We start from the raw sequence: 18,789 nt of genomic DNA on the forward strand, positions 1-18,789 counted from the left end.
TTTAAGAAAAATCTTTTAATTTTTATTACTTTCTAGTAGTAATTTTCTCATGTGTGTATTTAAATTCTAAACCAGCTATACAATTTACCCTATAGATTTCTTCCCTGTAGGAAAAAAAAAAAAAAGTCAAGGAAAAATCCTGGTAAAGAGCTCGGGAAGGTATCATCATTCTAAATAGGCTGTATTGTTATTGCTTAATTAAGATAATGAAATACTCAGGATTGGAGCAACAAAAGCTGGGAGTTTGCTCTTGGCCTGTCCTTTCTGGTTTTGTTCTTTCTGCAGAAGCCATGCCCCCTTGTGGGAAGAGGCTCAGGCCCAAAAAACACTGGTCTCCCTTGACAAGTTTGGGGATTGGGCAAAAGAAACAGATGTCACAAACCAGCTTTTTTGCTTCTCGGTTTCTCCCTTCTTAGTCCCTCCTTAGATGTGTGATGCTTGGCACACCTTGCAGTGATCTCTTCCGCAGGTTGCCATGAGGATGAAGGAAAGCAGCAAAGCCCATAAGACTCCTGGAGAGATGGTACTAGATAGGTCACATAGTAAGAATAATGTGGGACTGTGTTTTAGCACCATCATGAATCAGAGGAAAACTGCTCTACAGAAAGTACTGCAGATAAGTTGGCTTATGACAAGGATAAGAGGATGCAGTTCCCTAGATCTAAATGAGCATCCTATGAACCAAAAGCATTATCACTGGAGGGACCTGTGCACTGAACTCCTTATTGACAGGCTATGGTAACGCTGAAATAGTCCTGAAAATATTTCAAGGCTCTTCAAAGTCTTTTTCTCCTTTTTTGGAATGGTGATTTAGCCATTACATCCACAATGCAGTTACCTATATGTTGTCCTTGCCCATACCTTGAATGAATTTTGTAATTTATTAAAACTGTTTACTTCAAAACACTGAAAATCTGTGTGATGTGGATTGTAAACATCCACTTACCATTACTACCATGACAACAGATCTTCAAGTAATGTAACAACTCCACTGGAGTTATGAAAACTGAGACTATCAAATTGTATTCAGTGTGAACACAGGGTGAGGAATACCAAACAATACTTTGTTAAATACTCTGTGATAGTCTTCTTCCTCCGTTCAATATTGAAAGAACACTAATTTTTACATAAAAGATATAAGCAAATGAACCATCTCTCCCAAACAGATAACGGGCTGATGAAACAAGCAAATGATCTTTTGGGAGAAGCACAAGATAAAACTCAAGCACATTAAAGCATGGGTCTGGTAAAGTGACAGAAGGTACTACTCTGCTATGTAAAGACAGGACAGAGAAGGGGCACCCAAAGTGCAACATAAAGAGACAGGAAGTAAGATGGCAAGGCAAGAGAAGGGAGGAAGCCTGAGCTAGCAATGCTTCCATCTGAGATACTAGCATAAGACATGACAAACTAAAGATTGTGATTTCTAGATCCACATAATGTATACTAATCTTTCCTGAAACAGGTTCTTTCAGTCTCAAAGAACCCCAAGATCCTCTCAGAAAACTTTTCATCACTTCAGGGAGAAGGGGTTATTCTACACTATTCCTCATACCTCAGTAGACACCAAAGTCACTCTCCTTATCGCTACGGATACGTCTGTCTGCTTTGCTGCTCTGGATGTAAACAAACTGAAACTGGAGTATGCAGTGTCCTGTCTTCTGGGTGCCGACACTTATGGCAGACTACAGGGATATTCTCTTCACTTTCACTTGTGTGGAATCTTCACTTGACTTCTCTTGAAAGGAGAAACTACAGAGCATGTCAAATAAAACTTGAAACGTGAGCTAGCCGGTGTAAGACAATTAACGTACTTCTGACTTAGTGATTCCTATTTCCTTTCAGCTCCACGTAGAGGATTCAGCACTTGAAATACCTGAGAAGTGTGAAGCATTGCAATGTTCATCACCGTTGCAGTTGACTAACAAAAATTGTAAAGTCAGTTGTTGGAAGGGTTCTGCCCTCTGCTCTCTCGTCAGCTCTTACGTCACAAATTGTACACAAACTACTTTAGCTTTGTGTCAGAAATAAATTCGGGTAGAATCTCAAGCCTTCCACTGAATCATCTCTGCAGAGATGGCCCATCTTTTCAGCAAGAAGCAGCCTAGAAAAACCAAAAGAAGACTGTATGACTTGAGGACAACATGGTAACAAAGGCATTGAACATAGCAATTATTACTTACCTTTCTTTGGCTAAGAGAACAGACATCCCCACCAGCTTAGCAAACTCATCAGCTGTGAGGGAACCCTTTTCAGATACCTGTCAAAAACAAAGTACACAAATAAACAAACTATGGCACTAAAAGAATGATGAAGTTCTCTCAGCTACTGAATCAAATCTAGCCTTGTGAAGTGATAAACTGACAGCAAATCCCTTGTGAGGACAACTAGTTCGTTTGCATTTTAAAGAAGTACAAATTAGTATTTCCCCTTAAAAATACCTCCTATGCCCTATGAAAATTGACAAGTATGAAGGAGGAACCTAGAAGAGTTAAATCTGTAAAAAATTTTAAAAATTGAAAAAAACCCCTTTCCTTCAGAGCTTTTTTCAAAAGATGCCTTGAGACAAAATGAGAGCAAAAATGAGAATGGCTCAGACAGCACTATGCCATCACAATCAGTATTTACAGAGTCTAGATATTGTAAAAGACTCTGCAAACAGTGAAGCCTAAATGAAGAAATCAAAGACCTTTTCAGGGCAGGTCATCCATTTAGAAATTTAAGTCATTTCAGATGGAAGTGAAGAATTTGAGTTTGATGAGACTTAAAATAACCCCACTGTCTATAGAAAAATCCCCAAATCTTACTACTCCACCCTATATTACTGCATACTTGAGAAATATTTGGACTCAAAACTCAAATACAGATACTTAAGACTCAAATACTTGGGACTCAGAACTTTGGCCCCACTGTCTCAACCACACTAGTTAACACATGCTAACATGAAACCTTCTTACAGGGATTGGACATGCAGTTGCTGAATTTTCCAGATAAAACCATTTCATTATCCTACAAACTAATAATTCTTCCATTTCTCCACTGCTTCAGATTCAAGCTACTTGTAAGTCCAGATGTAGCTGCCATTTCCTGCTTCCCACAGAACTGTGTGGGGAGGGGTCTATTCTGTGTCATTCTCAGCAACAGTCAGAAACTCAGATTACATTAGTCCTAACTTGAGATGGTTTGAAGCTAAGTGATCAAATTTGAGTAATGGAAGTCAGCGATACAATCTAACACGCATACAGGTGATTAATCATCTCTCCTTCCCAAACCACTGCTCCCATCAAGGGCAACTTCAGGTTCCTTGGAGTTCCATGGCATTTCCTGTCTTCACTAGCCATTCAAAACCCCATCTCTCTCTCGTCTGAAACACTGTTACCTCCTTTTTCTTTTCAGAAATTTCATCTTACTGTACACTACACATTAAGTACAGGGTGCTTTTGGCCTCAAGCCTGATCTCATCTTCCTCTTTCTTATGGACTAGCTTTCCCCATTCAAAGCCTCTCCCTTACATTTTCCCATAGAATCAAAGTCTTGTATTTCGAATATAAAAGAAAAAGGTGCTTCAGTAATAAATTCACCATCTGTTGCTGTGCAGAGTTGACCTCTGTAATCAAGAAAAGATTTTTCCTTTATTTTCAAAGAGATAAGCATTCTTACTGAAGGCAACAAGTTAATTAGAGGCCAGAAATAATCTGAAAACCCTCCTAAAACAGATTAGGTACTTTTCTGTAAACATAAGAAAATAACTGAAAGGATTAACATGTATTGGAAGATTTAAGCATTTCAGGTTTGATAATTTAGGAATCTTTTAGACAGTTACATACATTTATCTAAAGAGAAAGCTATACAGTAGCAACTGTGCAAAACACACTGAAGAATCTACCTCATGTATCTAGTGATAGTTTTTTTTCCTGACTGCCCAAGTCAAAGTCCTCTTGACTTTGACATTTAACACTGGATACACTGAGTCAGCCTTTACTCAACTTTATGAAAAACTAAAAATTACATTCCACTGAAAAAAGACACAGGAAAGCGCAACAAATAATTGGATAGCAGGACTTTAAAGAGTCCAGAGGTAACAAGACCACAAAGGTTTTACCATACTGAGCAAATTATACTGGGTTTTTTTTCCTGATGAAGCTATTTTATAGGCACTACTCTCCACCTGAGTGCTCTTCACAGCAGCAAACTCAGTACAAGATGTTACACGTACAATGTGCCATTTTATGAAATAAACAGCCAATATCAACGTTTAAGAGCTACTTTCACTGCCTTCAAGTACATTGTGTCTGAAGTTCACTTCTGTTAAATGCTTAAGACATGCCATGAATTTCATCTTACAGCATGAGAGACTTGGAGGAAGGTTGAAGGTTAATGAAGAGATGGAAAACTGACATATTGCTTAAGGTGAAAGCAATGACTAAGATTATTACCTGCACAGCACTTTGAAGATTGAAATAATACTGTTCAAAGATTTGGAAGAGGAATATTTTGTTTTCCAAAACCTTAAAAGGAAATACTGCACCTCAAGTTTTCATAGCTGATGTGTTTAAATTTCTCCAGCACAGTCACAACACTGAAGGAAATGAAGTACACTTACTGTCTCTAAAGCAGAAGCTACCATTTCCTCTTCATTATGAGACTGGAGTTCAATTACCATCACACCACTGTCAAATATCCGAAGCCTAAATAAAAAGAGAGAGTCGAATTAACTAAAAACCCTGTGCTCATCACCTATGGACACATTTCTAGTACATTCACATCTACAAACAAAAAAGGGCAAAAAAAATCTCTGTAAAATGATCTTCACATGAAAAGCATCTTCAAAATCTGAAGAGAGACTGGAAAGAGCAGGGCATATGTCTGCGTTTAATTAAAACACTTTTCCCAGTCTGAAAAAACTGTTTTCAAAGTGAAAGGAAGAATATTGTCTTCCTAGTTAAGTGAAACTAAAATGTGTATTTTAATGTAGAGTGGATGTTGGTGCACATAGCAGCATCCCTTAAGCAAAGGAAGACTTTGTTTAAAAAAACAGACAAAAAAATTCACTGCCCATAAAATATTAAGCCATCCAAGCACCATGGGCTGACTTCCAAGCACCTTGTTTCATAAACACATCTGTAAAGCTCTTACCTTAGTGGTAATTTCAGTGACTCCAGCATCTTACAAGCATTTACTAAATCTTCTGGTGACAGCAACTATTAAAATAGTAAACCACATTTACTCATGCTTGCTTTTCAAGTATGCAGCATAACACCAAACCAAACAGATTTAGTAACTAGAGCTATAAAATACAGCTGGCTACATAATATTGTTAATTCTCATTCCTTTCTATCGTGCAGACTATTTTCTTGGCTTCTATGCTCCTTTCTGTTCCCTTACTATGTGTCCTATAATAATCCTTCTTGCCCTGTTTACAGAAAGAATTGATGTATTTTATAGAAAATAAAAAGGATAACATTCCTCATCTTTTGGTACTCTCCATCCTTTCAGTTTTCTTTCCAGATAAGGATGATTTTCCCTTTTATATGGTATTCTAAAAAGCAGCATACATTATGACAACTTACAAAGTACACTTAAACAGTGCATGGAAAAAAGAGAAAGCAAAGAGGTAAAACCCTCTAATTTTAATGAAGGGTCGATCCCTTCCTGCTGTTAAGAAGAGTGAGCAATCAGTAGGGAATATTTTTACCTTTCTTCTTGAATTACCTTTTCACTGAAGTACATGTCATAAAACATTTAACAAACCCAGTTTCTCACCTCCAATCCTCGTGCACGATTTACCAGACAGTACACTTCTGTAAGGGACATGATTCCTCCTCGTTCCTGTGTTAAGCACAAGACTGGTAAGAGAAATAGCATTAACCCAGTAAACACAATATCTCAAGTTGTATTTGACTGGTTAAAAAGGCAGAACAGAGGAGCTAAATGATGGGGCTCAATGAGAAAAACTGCCCAGGCAATACCATGTATTCCTAGCTTGAGAAGTCAGTTGTTACATTGCTCTCTAATCATTTAAAAATGTAAAAACTCTGATGCTACATCCAAATAACTTGATTTGGATGAATTACTTTGATTTTAAAGCAGAGAATAAATTACAGCAACAAGGAAATTCAATATATTAAATTCATCAATCAATTTACCCTTTTTACTTTTCAGACACACTCATTTTTCCACTCTGACCACTGTAGGTAGCACACAGCTGTCACAAAAATACCATAATATGCACGCTTTTTGGCAGACAGATAGCCTGGTCAGTTGCAACAGGAAATCTACCTTTTTGGTGGAATCATGAATTCTGTAATAGTTTCATATAAATTAAAATATGAGATACTACTAAGGGAAGGTAATCTTTGTAATAATTCTGTGCTGTATTTGCAAATTATGTAATTTTAAAGCAGTTTAAAGACTTCTATTTTCCAAGTCACTATTGCTTCACTCTTTCTTTAAAAAAGTAATATTCTGCAGCAAGGGAAGAATACAGGGCTGTTCAAAAGGACTGCTAGTATGATTTTCTAAATGTCACTGATATTTTGCAAATTGGCAGTTGAGAAGCCATTACTCCAAAGAAAAATTCTCAATTATATTTAAACTTTCTTATTCAGAAATAGGATATATATTCCTTCCATAAACACTGAATTTGAGGCTGTGCTGCTAAATCTGAGACTTAAGAAAGAGGCACAGTACTACAGCCAAAACACATTTACATCAAAATTCAACAACACATGGAAAATGCTGGTGCAGAATGAGGTACTTTACCTCTAATGGTGTCTGCAGGATCCCAGCTAGTTGCTTTGCCAGTTGCATGTGGTAATGTGTACCAGATCCATACGTTTCCCTGGTAACAGGATTAGCTATCCCCATACTCAGTAGATAGGACTTGAACCTAATAGTCTAAACAAATAAATAAATAAATTTGAAAGTACATCCACTAGTGAATGATTCTGGGTTGTATTACTATAAGGCACTTTTAGTAAATAAATCCATTTGGTTTACTATCAATAAAGTAAATTACTAGAAAGGGGAAGGCATGACTTAATACAATTTATTTTTGACCAGTAGGGTAAAAAAGACAACAATTTACACAAAGGCAGTAAAATCTTGGCTTTTAAGGAAGAGTCAAAAGAAAAGCCTGCCCTAAATAGGTGAGTCACTTTTACTCTAGGTAGAATTAAAACACAAAAAATCCTAACCACAAAGTGGTCTTTATTGACATTACAGGTATTAAATGGATAGATTTTTGCTTTGCATAGGAATACTTCTGTTGACTTTAAAAACACAATTCATTTACCTCATCCTCAGTGATATCACCTTGTTTTTCTTTAATCTTATTAGCTATTGACTTGGATAACTCCACCATTTCCTTAGCCTATCAAGAAAGACACACAGATAAGTCAACTTCCAGCTCAACAGAGAAAAGCATGCTTACAACTGAGATGAAAGTATAAGTCTACTTGGATAAGTGACATATGCCATACCTTCTCCATTAGTTTGCTAAGATCCTCAAAAGCCTGAAATGAAAAGCAGACACTGCAGATCAGTATAATTACAGCATTCAGCTTCATGGATACAGTGACCTGCCTTTGCCCAGCTGTCCAAGCTATTTGTAAGAGCTGTTACCATTTTAGGTTAGTATGTCACAATGGGAGACATTCTATATAACTGGCTGATATATCTATCTTAATATCGGGTCTTGAAGTCAAAATTATATAACCCATAAACAAAAAGAATGAAGAAAAGAATCAAGCACACACTATTCCAGTGTGTGCACACTAGTTCAATATGAAGGCCATATGACAGGAAGAGGCCCAGAAAAGTATATTGCGCTCTCCCAAAAGCTGGGGGCAGATTTCTTGGTGGTGATGGTAGGTTTTCTTCCAACAGTTAATTCTCTCTCAAGGATATCTACTGTTTCTTGCTAGCAGCAAGACAGCTGTAAAGCTACAAAAGTACTCTTCCTGGCAAGACAATTTTACTTTAATCAGTAGATATTACTAAGTTAGTAAGACACAGTAATTCAAATGATCAAGGAAGAGGTTATATGCTTTCACATGTATGCTTCACTGAAGAGACAAAGCCTCCAAAAATTTGTGGCAACATCTCATCATTTAAGTATCACATACATAGGAATAGTGGTGCTACCATAATAAACAAAAAACACTTCAAAAATTATGTAAGGTACACAAGAAAGATGATCAAAACTAGATTAAAAGCACCCCCTGAAAACTCTAGTTATTGGACCTAAACCTCAAAATATCTGCTACAGCAAGGGAAAAAGTACTTGTAGAAATCCATTTTTTTCTAGTCTAAGAAACTTTGGTTTCCACAAAAAAAAAAAAAAATTAAACTGGACACCCATCACAGGAGCACAATTATATCAAGGCTGTTAAGCTTAGTAAACTGCTACAGTCTCAAATACAACAACTCTTCAACAACCCACAAAGGGCATTTTTAGGCTTAAATAAAACATACTTTTAAAAAATCTGAAGGTATACTGAAATTAGAAAGTCTTAGTAATGATGACCAACTAGCAGTAAAAAAAAATACAAAAAACCTAGTTTGCAACTACATTAAAAAGCAACTCTCATTTCTTCCATGCTTAGTAAACACATTCAGCCTTCTCACCCACCTCTCTCAAATACATGACAACATGTCCAGGTGCTCAACCTTTTCAATCAACCTTTTTTGAACAGCCAGTGTGAGAAAGATTTCCCTTTTCAACTAATGTTTGCCTGACAGTAGCACCGAAGTCCTCAAGCCATAAGTGAAGGTTTTCAGTTAGGGTGTGTCAAATGACCAGAGACACATCTTGGCTACAGCTTCTGGCCACTACTTCCATGTGATTCTCATTCTGCCTAATCCCCCACTAGAAAGGTAACGTTTTAGTAGATTTTGCACAGGATGACCAAATTGCTTCCATCCACACTTAGGCACATTACTTAGAGGCTTATTGATCGGAGACTCAACATGCAAAGAGGAAAAAAACAGATGCCTACAGGAGACAATAGGGTTTGCTTTTCAGCTGTATCTCTCCTAATGGTGCCAGTGTTCATTGACTGGAGAAGTTTGGCCTCTTCACACTTGGTACCTAAATTAGGTATCCAAAATTAAGTGAGAAAAAGCTTGGTCCAAGGGGAAAAAAGAAGATATACCACCCTATAACAATAATCTACCACTATCAGAACAAAAGCTTCTCTTTGGAGTTTTCTTTCCTCACTTACTAATCTGCCAAAATCAGTAATATACAATAGATTTCACAATCTCCAGTGTAAATCAAAGTCCTTCTACAGCACTTGTATATGTGCCGTACATACACACATAGAAAACAAAACATTTTCTAACAAGGCTTTTCCCAGCTTATTTCTAATAGCTATAACCTGCATGAAAACATCATTCATCAAAAGAAATCCTTGATTTAACTAAATAAACAGCATGCTGTGTCTAACTCCTCCTCTGCCTGACTCACCGAGGGCAGGCCTGGAAACAAAGGGGAATGTGCACACACCTAACAGGAACTTCCTCAGATAAACAAAAGTCTAAAGAACTGGATTCTTATCAGCAGTGAACAGCAGATGCAGGAAGCCTTTTCCTGGAAGCCAGGGCACCATTTTTTAAATTAAGTCATTTATAACATTTAAAGCTGGAGGAAGACAGGATTTTAAAAGCCATGTTTTCCATACAACATGTATAAATGGATTTCTTTTACTCTCCGACAAAGCTACTGAAGGAAAAAATAACCAGACAATACCTTTTGAACTATATACACATGCATGTAGCCACAGTACCTTTGTAACTACACACAGAACTTCATTCAAGTTCCTCATAAACGGAAAGGAAAAAGTTGATTGCTACCAGTATGTGAAACTGCAAAGGTACTGTAATTTTCTTATGTATCAGAACAGTGAATGCCTTTTCTTATTGTGACACACTGAATCCCATGAAAAACTTTGCCACAGGAACAAATCTGTTGAATATAGTTTATGAGTGCTTCTCTGTCAATCTCTACTATCACGACAGAACCAGACTATTTTTGAGGATATTGCTCCCGAGTATATATATGTGAAGAAATGAATTGCCTCTGTAGTCCATCAGTGTTGATATCTGGACTTCAACTATTGTGCTGTTTCTGGGGAAAAGGCAGGTCTTCATCTAGCATGGCTATTTTGCAAGCATATTTGTAACATCTTGCTGATGTCTGTACTGCAGAATATTTTGCTGTAATTACAAACCTAAATCTAACATTTGAAAACCTAACTTCACCACAGTGATGTGCAGATACTTGTACCAGCATGTCCTTCTTAATATAGACGAAATTTTCCATTGAAACCAAAATCAGCTGTAAAAAAAACAAAAGGGGAGGACAAAACCCCAAAACTTGTAATAGTCTCTTTCTGCAGATGCCTTTGAGTTCTGCCTGCCCTGAGGAAAAGTCACTAAACTCAGGCTTCTACCAAAATTCATTCTGTTAATACACACAGTTAGTTTCAAAGAGCAGTCTTCTTGGAAGAAGCCGTTTAAATGAACATGTAAAGTACCAGCAAAACAAAATAAGTAACTGTAAATTACATACTCTTAATCAATAAAAACAATAAATAGTCTCAGCTGGTCCAAAAAGACAGTGTGAATGGATGTAAATGGCTCAGACAGGTGGTTGACCTTGAAAGTTCAGTAGTTTTTACCTCGGAAATGTTTTTGTCAGTCTCTTTTCTTTTTTCCTCTAATTTCCTTTCGATCCCTACAATTCCTACAGCCCTTATTCTTCCTGCCTGCAAAAGAAAATAATGAAAGGAATCAAAATAGGAAATGCTAAGTTTTCTCATCCGCCTTACTGTGAAAAATCTTACTTTAGAAGACAGGAAGCACTCCCCCAGAGAGCTGATATCATGAACACAATACTTAATATATTTCTTGAAAGTATTTTTAAAACGAGTGTAAAACAAAATAAACAATAAAGGTAAAACATGTATGAATTTGCTGTAGTAAACAAATAATAAGATTACCATATCTAAGCCATTAATATGAAGATGTTTAACAGCCTAATGCAGACTGAGCATTCCATCTCAATTAAAGCCTAAGTCCGTGTGAACACCTATACTAAAGCTGTGGAAATGCATGAGTGTATTCAAACCTCAAGAAATCTGTCCTGAAGAAACACAGCCCCAGAAACACAATGTTAAGTGCAGTCTAATTTACCTTGCTGAGAAGTATCAGCGTGGAGGCAATGGTGAACCTTTCATTTGATGCCAGATGTGTTTTGGGAAAGCTGGTATCTAAGTGGCAGTGCTGCTAGTCCTCAAATCTCTGACTGCAAATTTAGCACTGGTGTTAATGATTTGCTATGACTTAAGAATTAGAATAGGAGGTAAAGCTTTTTCATTAAGTGATTCTTGATGCAGTGCAAGCCTCCTCATGAGTCCAAATGCTGCTATGTTTATAGGTTCTATATTTACAAAGGATATATGTTATTTTATTTTTAACAATCTTTAAATTACCCCGTTTCATTCATATAGTACTACATGTTCAATATAGTCATATATTCAACATACTTGTATGGAGAAGCAACATCTACATGTTTATCTGAGTTTATAACATGGAAATATACAGGCAGATAAGGAAAGCAATCTAACATATAACAAAGAGATTGTTCATAGCAACTGTACATTTAGAATATACGTTTAAACATATATAGGTTCCAAAGAGTTACATGACAGTTTTATTTTATATAGTTGACTTCCAGCTTCAAAAAAACCCCACAAATGAAACCATAATTAAAACCAAAAATGTTTTACCTTCATTAGATCTCTCTTGCTACAAAAAAATACACATATATATATACTATTTGCATAATTATATGTGCATGTGTCCAACGACATAAAAACCAAATGAGCTCATCATCAAGTACCCAAGTCTAAATACAATGAAGACAAGCCAGTGTTCTATATAAGGTGAAAACTGCAAAGGAGAAGCTAATTTATGCCAGTGAATAGGCAAAGTAAAGCTAAATTCCCCCATGTGCCCTCAGCATTGGTCAGAAGGGCAGGCCAGATGCAGTATATGGGCGCAGCAAGAAGTGCAAACAAGAGATAACATGCAGATTCTGCTCAGAAGCTCTCTACGTACCCGTGGGTCTTTGTTAACTTGAATGGTCTGACTAGCAGGCATGTTCTCCCATCTCCTTTGTGTGATTTCTTCTGATAATCGTCTATAGAACTGCAAACATTAAAGAGTGACAACAGATGTTTCATAAACTGTGCAGAGTACCTCTGTACTTTTCAGATCAACTCATATGACCTGAAAATTCTTAATGTCCAATACATAGAGGAAGAGCCATGTAGTTATAAGTTAAATTTGCATGAGTACTGCTACTGTAAAAGACTTGGATTGATAAGCTAGGCAACCACTAAGCACAGTAAGTTTGATTGTCAGACACAAATATTAGCATTAAAATAAATAAGGTTACAATTAGGCAAGGCACCTGTGCAATTTTAGCTAGGCATAAATCCACATTCATCCTAAGCCGAAAGCTCCTCACAAAGAACTGAAACAGTTTGATCAAACAGATGAATTTGTAAGACATTTATAACTAATTCAAGTTGAAAATCAGATTTTCTACAGTGAATAGGTAGGACTTTTTTCATTGATCAAACTTGAAGTTCTCAGTCTCTTCAAGCGAGGATCTTATACTGTGGAACTGCTTTGCAGAGTGCAATTTCTCTGGGTTTTTTAGGATTAGCATTAGGGCTTTTAGCATGCCAAAGCCTTGGAGATTTAGTGTAGGTAAAAACAATGAATATTTATAAAACATTAAATGAAACAAAGCTCTCAGGCAACAAAGTGTTCAGCTATAAAATCGGAGAGATGATTAGGAATAAGTTGCTTGATTCCTGTTCAGTAGAGGATTAGCTAGAAAGAAACATCTACTCTGTTAAGCACTTAATAGATTTCATTTTGGAAAATCTTGTGTTCAATTGAAAGGATTAAAAAAATAAGTATAAAATTATATTAAGACTACTAAAATAAGGACAAAGCCTAATAATGCCTCTTGACATTTTTGGGACTCTATTTGCATTATTTAACCAAAGTCTAGAACTGCAAAGGCTCATAGTGTTTGTCTTCAAAAAGGATGTACTGAAAAAGCTCCACCTCAAAAGTAAACATGGAAAGATCATGGAAAATTATCACTAACACAGCAAGTGAGGAAAAGCATGTCCAAAGATCTAATGTGCTGCACTTGCATGGTACAAAACTTACCTCAATCTGCCCATGTTCTTTGAAAGAAAGTTTGATGTAGGAATATTTGCTGCTTTGGAATGGACCAGGCTCTTTGTTTGAAGCAGCAGGATGAAGGTGAACTACTATTTTGGCACTAAGAAGTTAAAGAGAAGAGGAAGCTTTTTGTAATATCCAAAAAAAGCATTTCTACAATCAAAGTTAACCATTTAATCTAAACTTCTATTAACTTTTTTTCATTTAAGAACTGAAGTACATCAAATAATGCTTTACATTTGTGCATCAACATTAAAGTATTTTGAGTCAATGTTACAACAGATCTTGCAGGAAAAACTACTATAACCTCTAAAACAGCAACATCTCACAAATGTAGTATGCACCCACCACCAATTCTTAAGAAATAAACATAACAAATGTTAACATTTCAAGTAATAATTTATGAAAATGTCTTTCAGTTAAGATAAAAAACAATCATCAAGTAGTCACTTGATTTGGCTTATGAATTGCAGTAACTACTGCCAAAATACACTATCTTTGTCACAGGAAAACAAAAGGTCTCAATATTTTGCTTAATCTATCCCACTTTTTTATGTCACTTGCAAACACTGTATGTGAATTTGTCCAAAACTAACAGTAAGAGGTAACATGCATGGAAATAACAGTCTAAAATGACACCTACCACCAAAACAAACCTTGAGATAGCATTATTTTAAGAATGTAACAGACTGCTATCACAGCATGGCTGAGAATCTGCTTTCCCATTTCATTTCACTGATACTCTTTTCATGGGTCTTTATATTTACTGGACCTCTCCAGCAACAGCGAATAACATGATTTCCTCTGGACACCCCCATAGTATTACCTTACCCATGGACTGCAGGCTGCAAGCAGATGTCAACTGCATATGTACGTCTCCAGTTCATATTTTTTTCTCTTTTTCTTGTGAAACTTCTTTATATACATACCATACTGAAATAGTTATTCAAGTGAGTGGAAACATTTAAGTTCCCCCTAAACCTTGCTAGCATTTCCACGCTCAAAATCAGTATTACGGTCATGAAAAGTTTAATAATACAGGATCTAGCAGAGTTTCTATCCACAAGCAGTTCTGTGGCACAAAAGAATAAAATTAGCTTTCAAATTTAGATTCAGCAATAATCACTGTTGTCACTTATGACTAATGAAATGAAAATGACAAGCTAGAATCCATACTTGTCTAGTGATTACCAGACAGATATTAAATAAATCCTGTCAAACACCATTTTGTCACAACTCTCTTACACATTTGACCTCAAATGAGGAAAGCAGATCCTTGTGGTTGTCAATCTGGAAACTTAAGATTGCAAATGGAACCTATCATGAATTAGTATATAACCTTGGGTATCTTGCCTAACATTCATGTGCACACTATCCATCTGAAAAAGAGAATGACTATCACTTTACCTTTTTCCTATTCCAGCTGCTTGCTCTTCAATAAAGACGACCTGAGACAGAGGTACAGCAATGCAGCATTCCTGGAATAATCAACACAACACAAGTGAAATTAAAGCCATATGTTGACCATTCTCTAAAACCAAGTGCTCTCTTTCCCCGTTTCACAAACAGTACACATTTCTACAGGTGCAGGCACTCCATATAAAATATGATGGCAGCAACAGAAACAATCTATTAAAGAGAAACAGAAGTGGAAGACTAATACAAAGTTGAAACCAAGTCAAATTAAACTTCAGTGTCAACTTTAGCCACTAAAGCTAGATTTGTAGAAAGACTCAGGAATTAAAGAAATCTTTAGCATTTAAGCATCAAAATTTAAACCAAAATTTCCACACTACTGCAGCTTATCTCTGTAGGTACATAATGCTTGTAAGTTCTTAACATTTTTGCATTGATGACATTTTGGGAGCTGAAACAATAGCAAAAAGCACAGGTCTTTTAGATGTTGTCGAACATGTAAAAAAAAATAGGCTGTCCTCTGAATGCAACAGGTGCTTTTCCAGCTATCCCACACCGAAGGACTTCACCCAGCAGTTGATTCATCGCAACACACACTTACTGGACTGTGCTTTAGACAAAAAAAGCAGAGTGAGAAACAAGACTGTACCATCTGTGGAAGACTAACCTAACCAGGTTAAACCCTTTTTATATTTGAGACAGAAATTGCTCAAGGGAGCAATTCACATAATCTAATTGGGTGCCTGGTCTTGTTTTGGTGAATATCTTTTTGTTGAACATGGTCTTCTGCATAAAACCTTGGTGACTGACAGTCACTCAGAACACAGGAAACATAGGTTACATTCCCTCTTCGAATCTCTCTCTTCCATCTGTCGTAAGTGGGCCTAACACCAGGCTACAACAAATACTGTTACAGGGCCCTCTCAATCCCTACTACCAAAATTATTCCTCTTTACCCTAAATAAATAATACATAAATATTAAACATAGCTGTCTGGTTGCCTAAAAAGGTTTGCTATGTTAACCTAAAGACAAGTGCCCCATTTATTACTAAAATTTGCTGACACAATAAAAGGGGACTTTCTCCACGAGACTTTTCCACACAAGCTAGCTAAGGCTGACATTGCATCACAGCTGAGCTTAGCCAACAACTCAATATGGAAAGGGCACTGTGCTCCCCATATTTCAGTCCTAAGAGCTTGAAAAAGAATCTTCTTTATTTACCACACTAACAACGTAATTTATGTTTATATCCCCCTGATCAGAATTGGGTAATTTTTGCCAATCTCCTAGTCATATGTTTCTGACTCCTCTATTAATCAAGCCTGGAGCTTGTCAGAATCCTTGCTGAGCTAAATTAATTTGTTAAAATAAAACTATTTTTCTTAATCTCCAAGGTTCTTCTCAGCTGATTTAGCAAATGCAACGATCTTAGAAAAGTAAACAAAACCATATGGCCTAGGAGCAGAATAAGTCAAGGACAAGAGACAGACGTCCCCCTTTTGTTGGGAAAGAGATGGGGAACTCAGCCTGAAGGAGACTGAGGGGGGACCTCATTAATACTTACAAGTATTTCAAAGGTGTATGTCAAGAGGATGGGGTGGCACTTTTTTCTGTAGTGTCCAGTGACAGGACAACGGGTAATGGACAAAAGCAAGAACACAAAAAGTTCCACTTAAACCTAAGGAAAAACTTCTTTCCTTGTTCAGGTGAGGGAGCCTTGGCACAGGCTGCCCAGGGAGGGTGTGGAGTCTCCTTCTCTGGAGGTTTTCAAAACCCACTTGGACATGTTCCTGAGTGACCTGATCAAGGTGAACCTTGAGCAGGGGTTGGACTGGATGATCTCTATCTAGAGGTCCCTTCCAACTCCTACCATTCTTTGATTGTATGAGAGACAAAGCATATGGACAGTTGTCACACCTGCTGAAGTCATAATGCCTAATGTTACTGCAAGCAAGCAAAAAGTCCAAATGAGAAGATTAGAAGCAGTAGATGTAGCAGTACATGCCCATCTCTCAAAAAGAGATGCTGATGAAGAAATACAGAGTAACACAGGCTGTTTAGCATGGATAAATTACCTCCCACCAATTGTCCCAAAAAATGGTTAATTTATACAGAATAGTTCATGGTCTGAACAATCAGCCCTTGACTTACTTAACAGTTACCTCACCCTGGGGACCAGCTCTCAAAATATTTTGAAAAATTTGTACTAAAAATAGTTCTGCTTCTCCTCCAAACAATCCTTAAAGAAAAAAAAATATATTGGTTTGCCAAATTAAGAACATCCTTGTTGACCTTATGTTCAGAAGGCTCTTGGTAGCTCCCTGCTTTGGAGCAAACACCAAACACATCCTATCATCAAATTATGGTCTGTGACTATGTGGTGGGAGCAGAAGACAGGGAAACTTGAGTTCACACTAGGATTTGCCTGGCAAATTCAACTTAGGTCTCAAAACCAATGTTTTTTATGTGCATGATACCAGACTCTTATCTCTTCTATTTTTGTGCCATAGAAAATGAATGATTATATGTTTCATTCCCATCTCTTCTCATCTCTACGTGATTATTTTATTAAAGCAGAATTGGCTGAAAAAACACCCCCATTTCTCTGTGAGAACAAAAATGAACTATACCGGTAAAACCAGAGAGACACAACGGAAGGAAGAATCTCCTGTCTGTGTGCACTCTTCTCATTGCAGTCTACCTGTTATTATGGAATTTACAATTGAATGATATAAAAGAGACAAAAGTGGGACTTACATGATTCTTCTGATCCCTCCAGATTAGTCTGTGTGTGCTAAGCAGTAATACTCCACTATCAAATTTCACCTAAACAGGAAAAATAAATGGATGAAAAATTTAACCAGTAAGTTGCACAAACACTGATCTTCAAAACACCATGTGTTGACACCACATAGTAATCAGATCCATTAAGCCAATATTTTAAGAACACTCTCTTTTTTAAAGAAAACACAATAAATGAAGTTCAGGAAACAATGGAGCAAATTAACATGAAAGGATTAGATGGATATACACAAACTTCCTTTTTCAACTGTATAAACTTTTCCCTAGGAAATCCTGAAGGATCCTCCCTTGCATATACTGTGCAAGATATACAAACATTCTTAAATATCGTATTTTAAACAGGGCTATTTGCTTTGGAACACTGTTTGCTGATAAAGAAAGTAAAAGTTACGCAAAATGTGGAAAATCTCTGGTAGCAAATTGCTTCCTATTTGTAAAACTTGAGGCACATTTTCAGAGCTTTCTATAGGGGTGTGCAGTTACTGTGGTGTAGAAAAATTAAGAGATCAAGAGTTACTGGGCAGTGATGCCAAGTAATAAGTGCCTGGGCTCAGTTAAGAGCCGAAGGCAAGAGAGTACCCTTCAGGAACAGAGGTAAAGCGTATTTTACAGCTACCAGGATGACTCAGGAATGAATCGCATGACATCAAGGCCGAAGAGCTCAGCTTGCTGGGCGGAGCAAGAGAGGAGAATGACCAGTCCTCCACGCAGGGAACGACTGCCTTAGCAGTGGACATCAAGTTTCAAGACTGCGACACCAGCTACACACGCCCTGTGGAGATGTCAACCCTCCCTCCATATGGCACACACCGTCCATGGCTTTTCTCAGTCCCACAGGGACTGCATCTCCTCCCTAATCCTCTTCTCACACGGCCAAGCCCTGAGAGCAAAACCCTGGAGGAAAACGTACTCTTCAGCCCACACCTCTGATGACGCTTTGTCTGCAGCCCAGGCCCCTCCGCACCCCTCGTCTCGCTCCCACTCGGCCACACTCGCGTCCCCTGCCACCCCCTACGGCCCTGCCCTTCTCTCCCTTTCCTCCGTCCCGGCCCCGGCTCCCGGCCCGCGCCGCGCCGCTAGGCCCTGCGCAGGGCCGCTCCCGTCACCTTCTCCTCCCCGTCGCAGAGGCGCACGCCGCGCTGCTGGACCACCAGCGTCTCCCCCAGCTCCAGCAACCCGGTGGTCCACGCGAACCTGTCCATGGCGGGCGCGCAGCCCCTCGCCCTCCGCCGCCGCCGGCAGCCCAGGCCGCGGCAGCCGCTCCCCGCCCGCCGCCGGCAGACCAGGCCCCATCCCCGGC

General features: G+C 37.9%; 1 protein-coding gene across 1 annotated transcript; it reads right to left on the reverse strand.

Moving 5' to 3' along the window:
* VPS36 (vacuolar protein sorting 36 homolog) lies at nt 1-18,759 on the reverse strand. The gene is made up of 14 exons (XM_061994180.1): nt 18,596-18,759; nt 17,445-17,513; nt 14,677-14,747; nt 13,255-13,369; nt 12,124-12,213; nt 10,683-10,769; nt 7,482-7,514; nt 7,295-7,372; nt 6,763-6,897; nt 5,764-5,829; nt 5,137-5,201; nt 4,604-4,688; nt 2,184-2,260; nt 1-2,104 (listed from the first exon to the last, which is right to left on the reverse strand). The coding sequence occupies exons 1-14, from the start codon at nt 18,689-18,691 to the stop codon at nt 2,011-2,013; spliced, it is 1,161 nt and encodes a 386-aa protein (XP_061850164.1). The 5' UTR covers nt 18,692-18,759; the 3' UTR covers nt 1-2,010.
* Between the last annotated feature and the right edge of the window lie 30 nt (nt 18,760-18,789).

This window comes from Colius striatus, chromosome 1, assembly GCF_028858725.1.
Source record: "Colius striatus isolate bColStr4 chromosome 1, bColStr4.1.hap1, whole genome shotgun sequence".
Lineage (NCBI taxonomy): Eukaryota > Metazoa > Chordata > Aves > Coliiformes > Coliidae > Colius > Colius striatus.

Coding starts and splice junctions, on each gene's coding strand:
- VPS36 (XM_061994180.1), bottom strand. CDS start 18,691: ATGGACAGGTTCGCGTGGACCACCGGGTTGCTGGAGCTGGGGGAGACG. Junction 10,770..12,123: donor AAGTTAACAAAGACCCACGG/GTACGTAGAGAG, acceptor TTTCTTTTGCAG/GCAGGAAGAATAAGGGCTGT. Junction 6,898..7,294: donor GTGATATCACTGAGGATGAG/GTAAATGAATTG, acceptor TTATTTGTTTAG/ACTATTAGGTTCAAGTCCTA.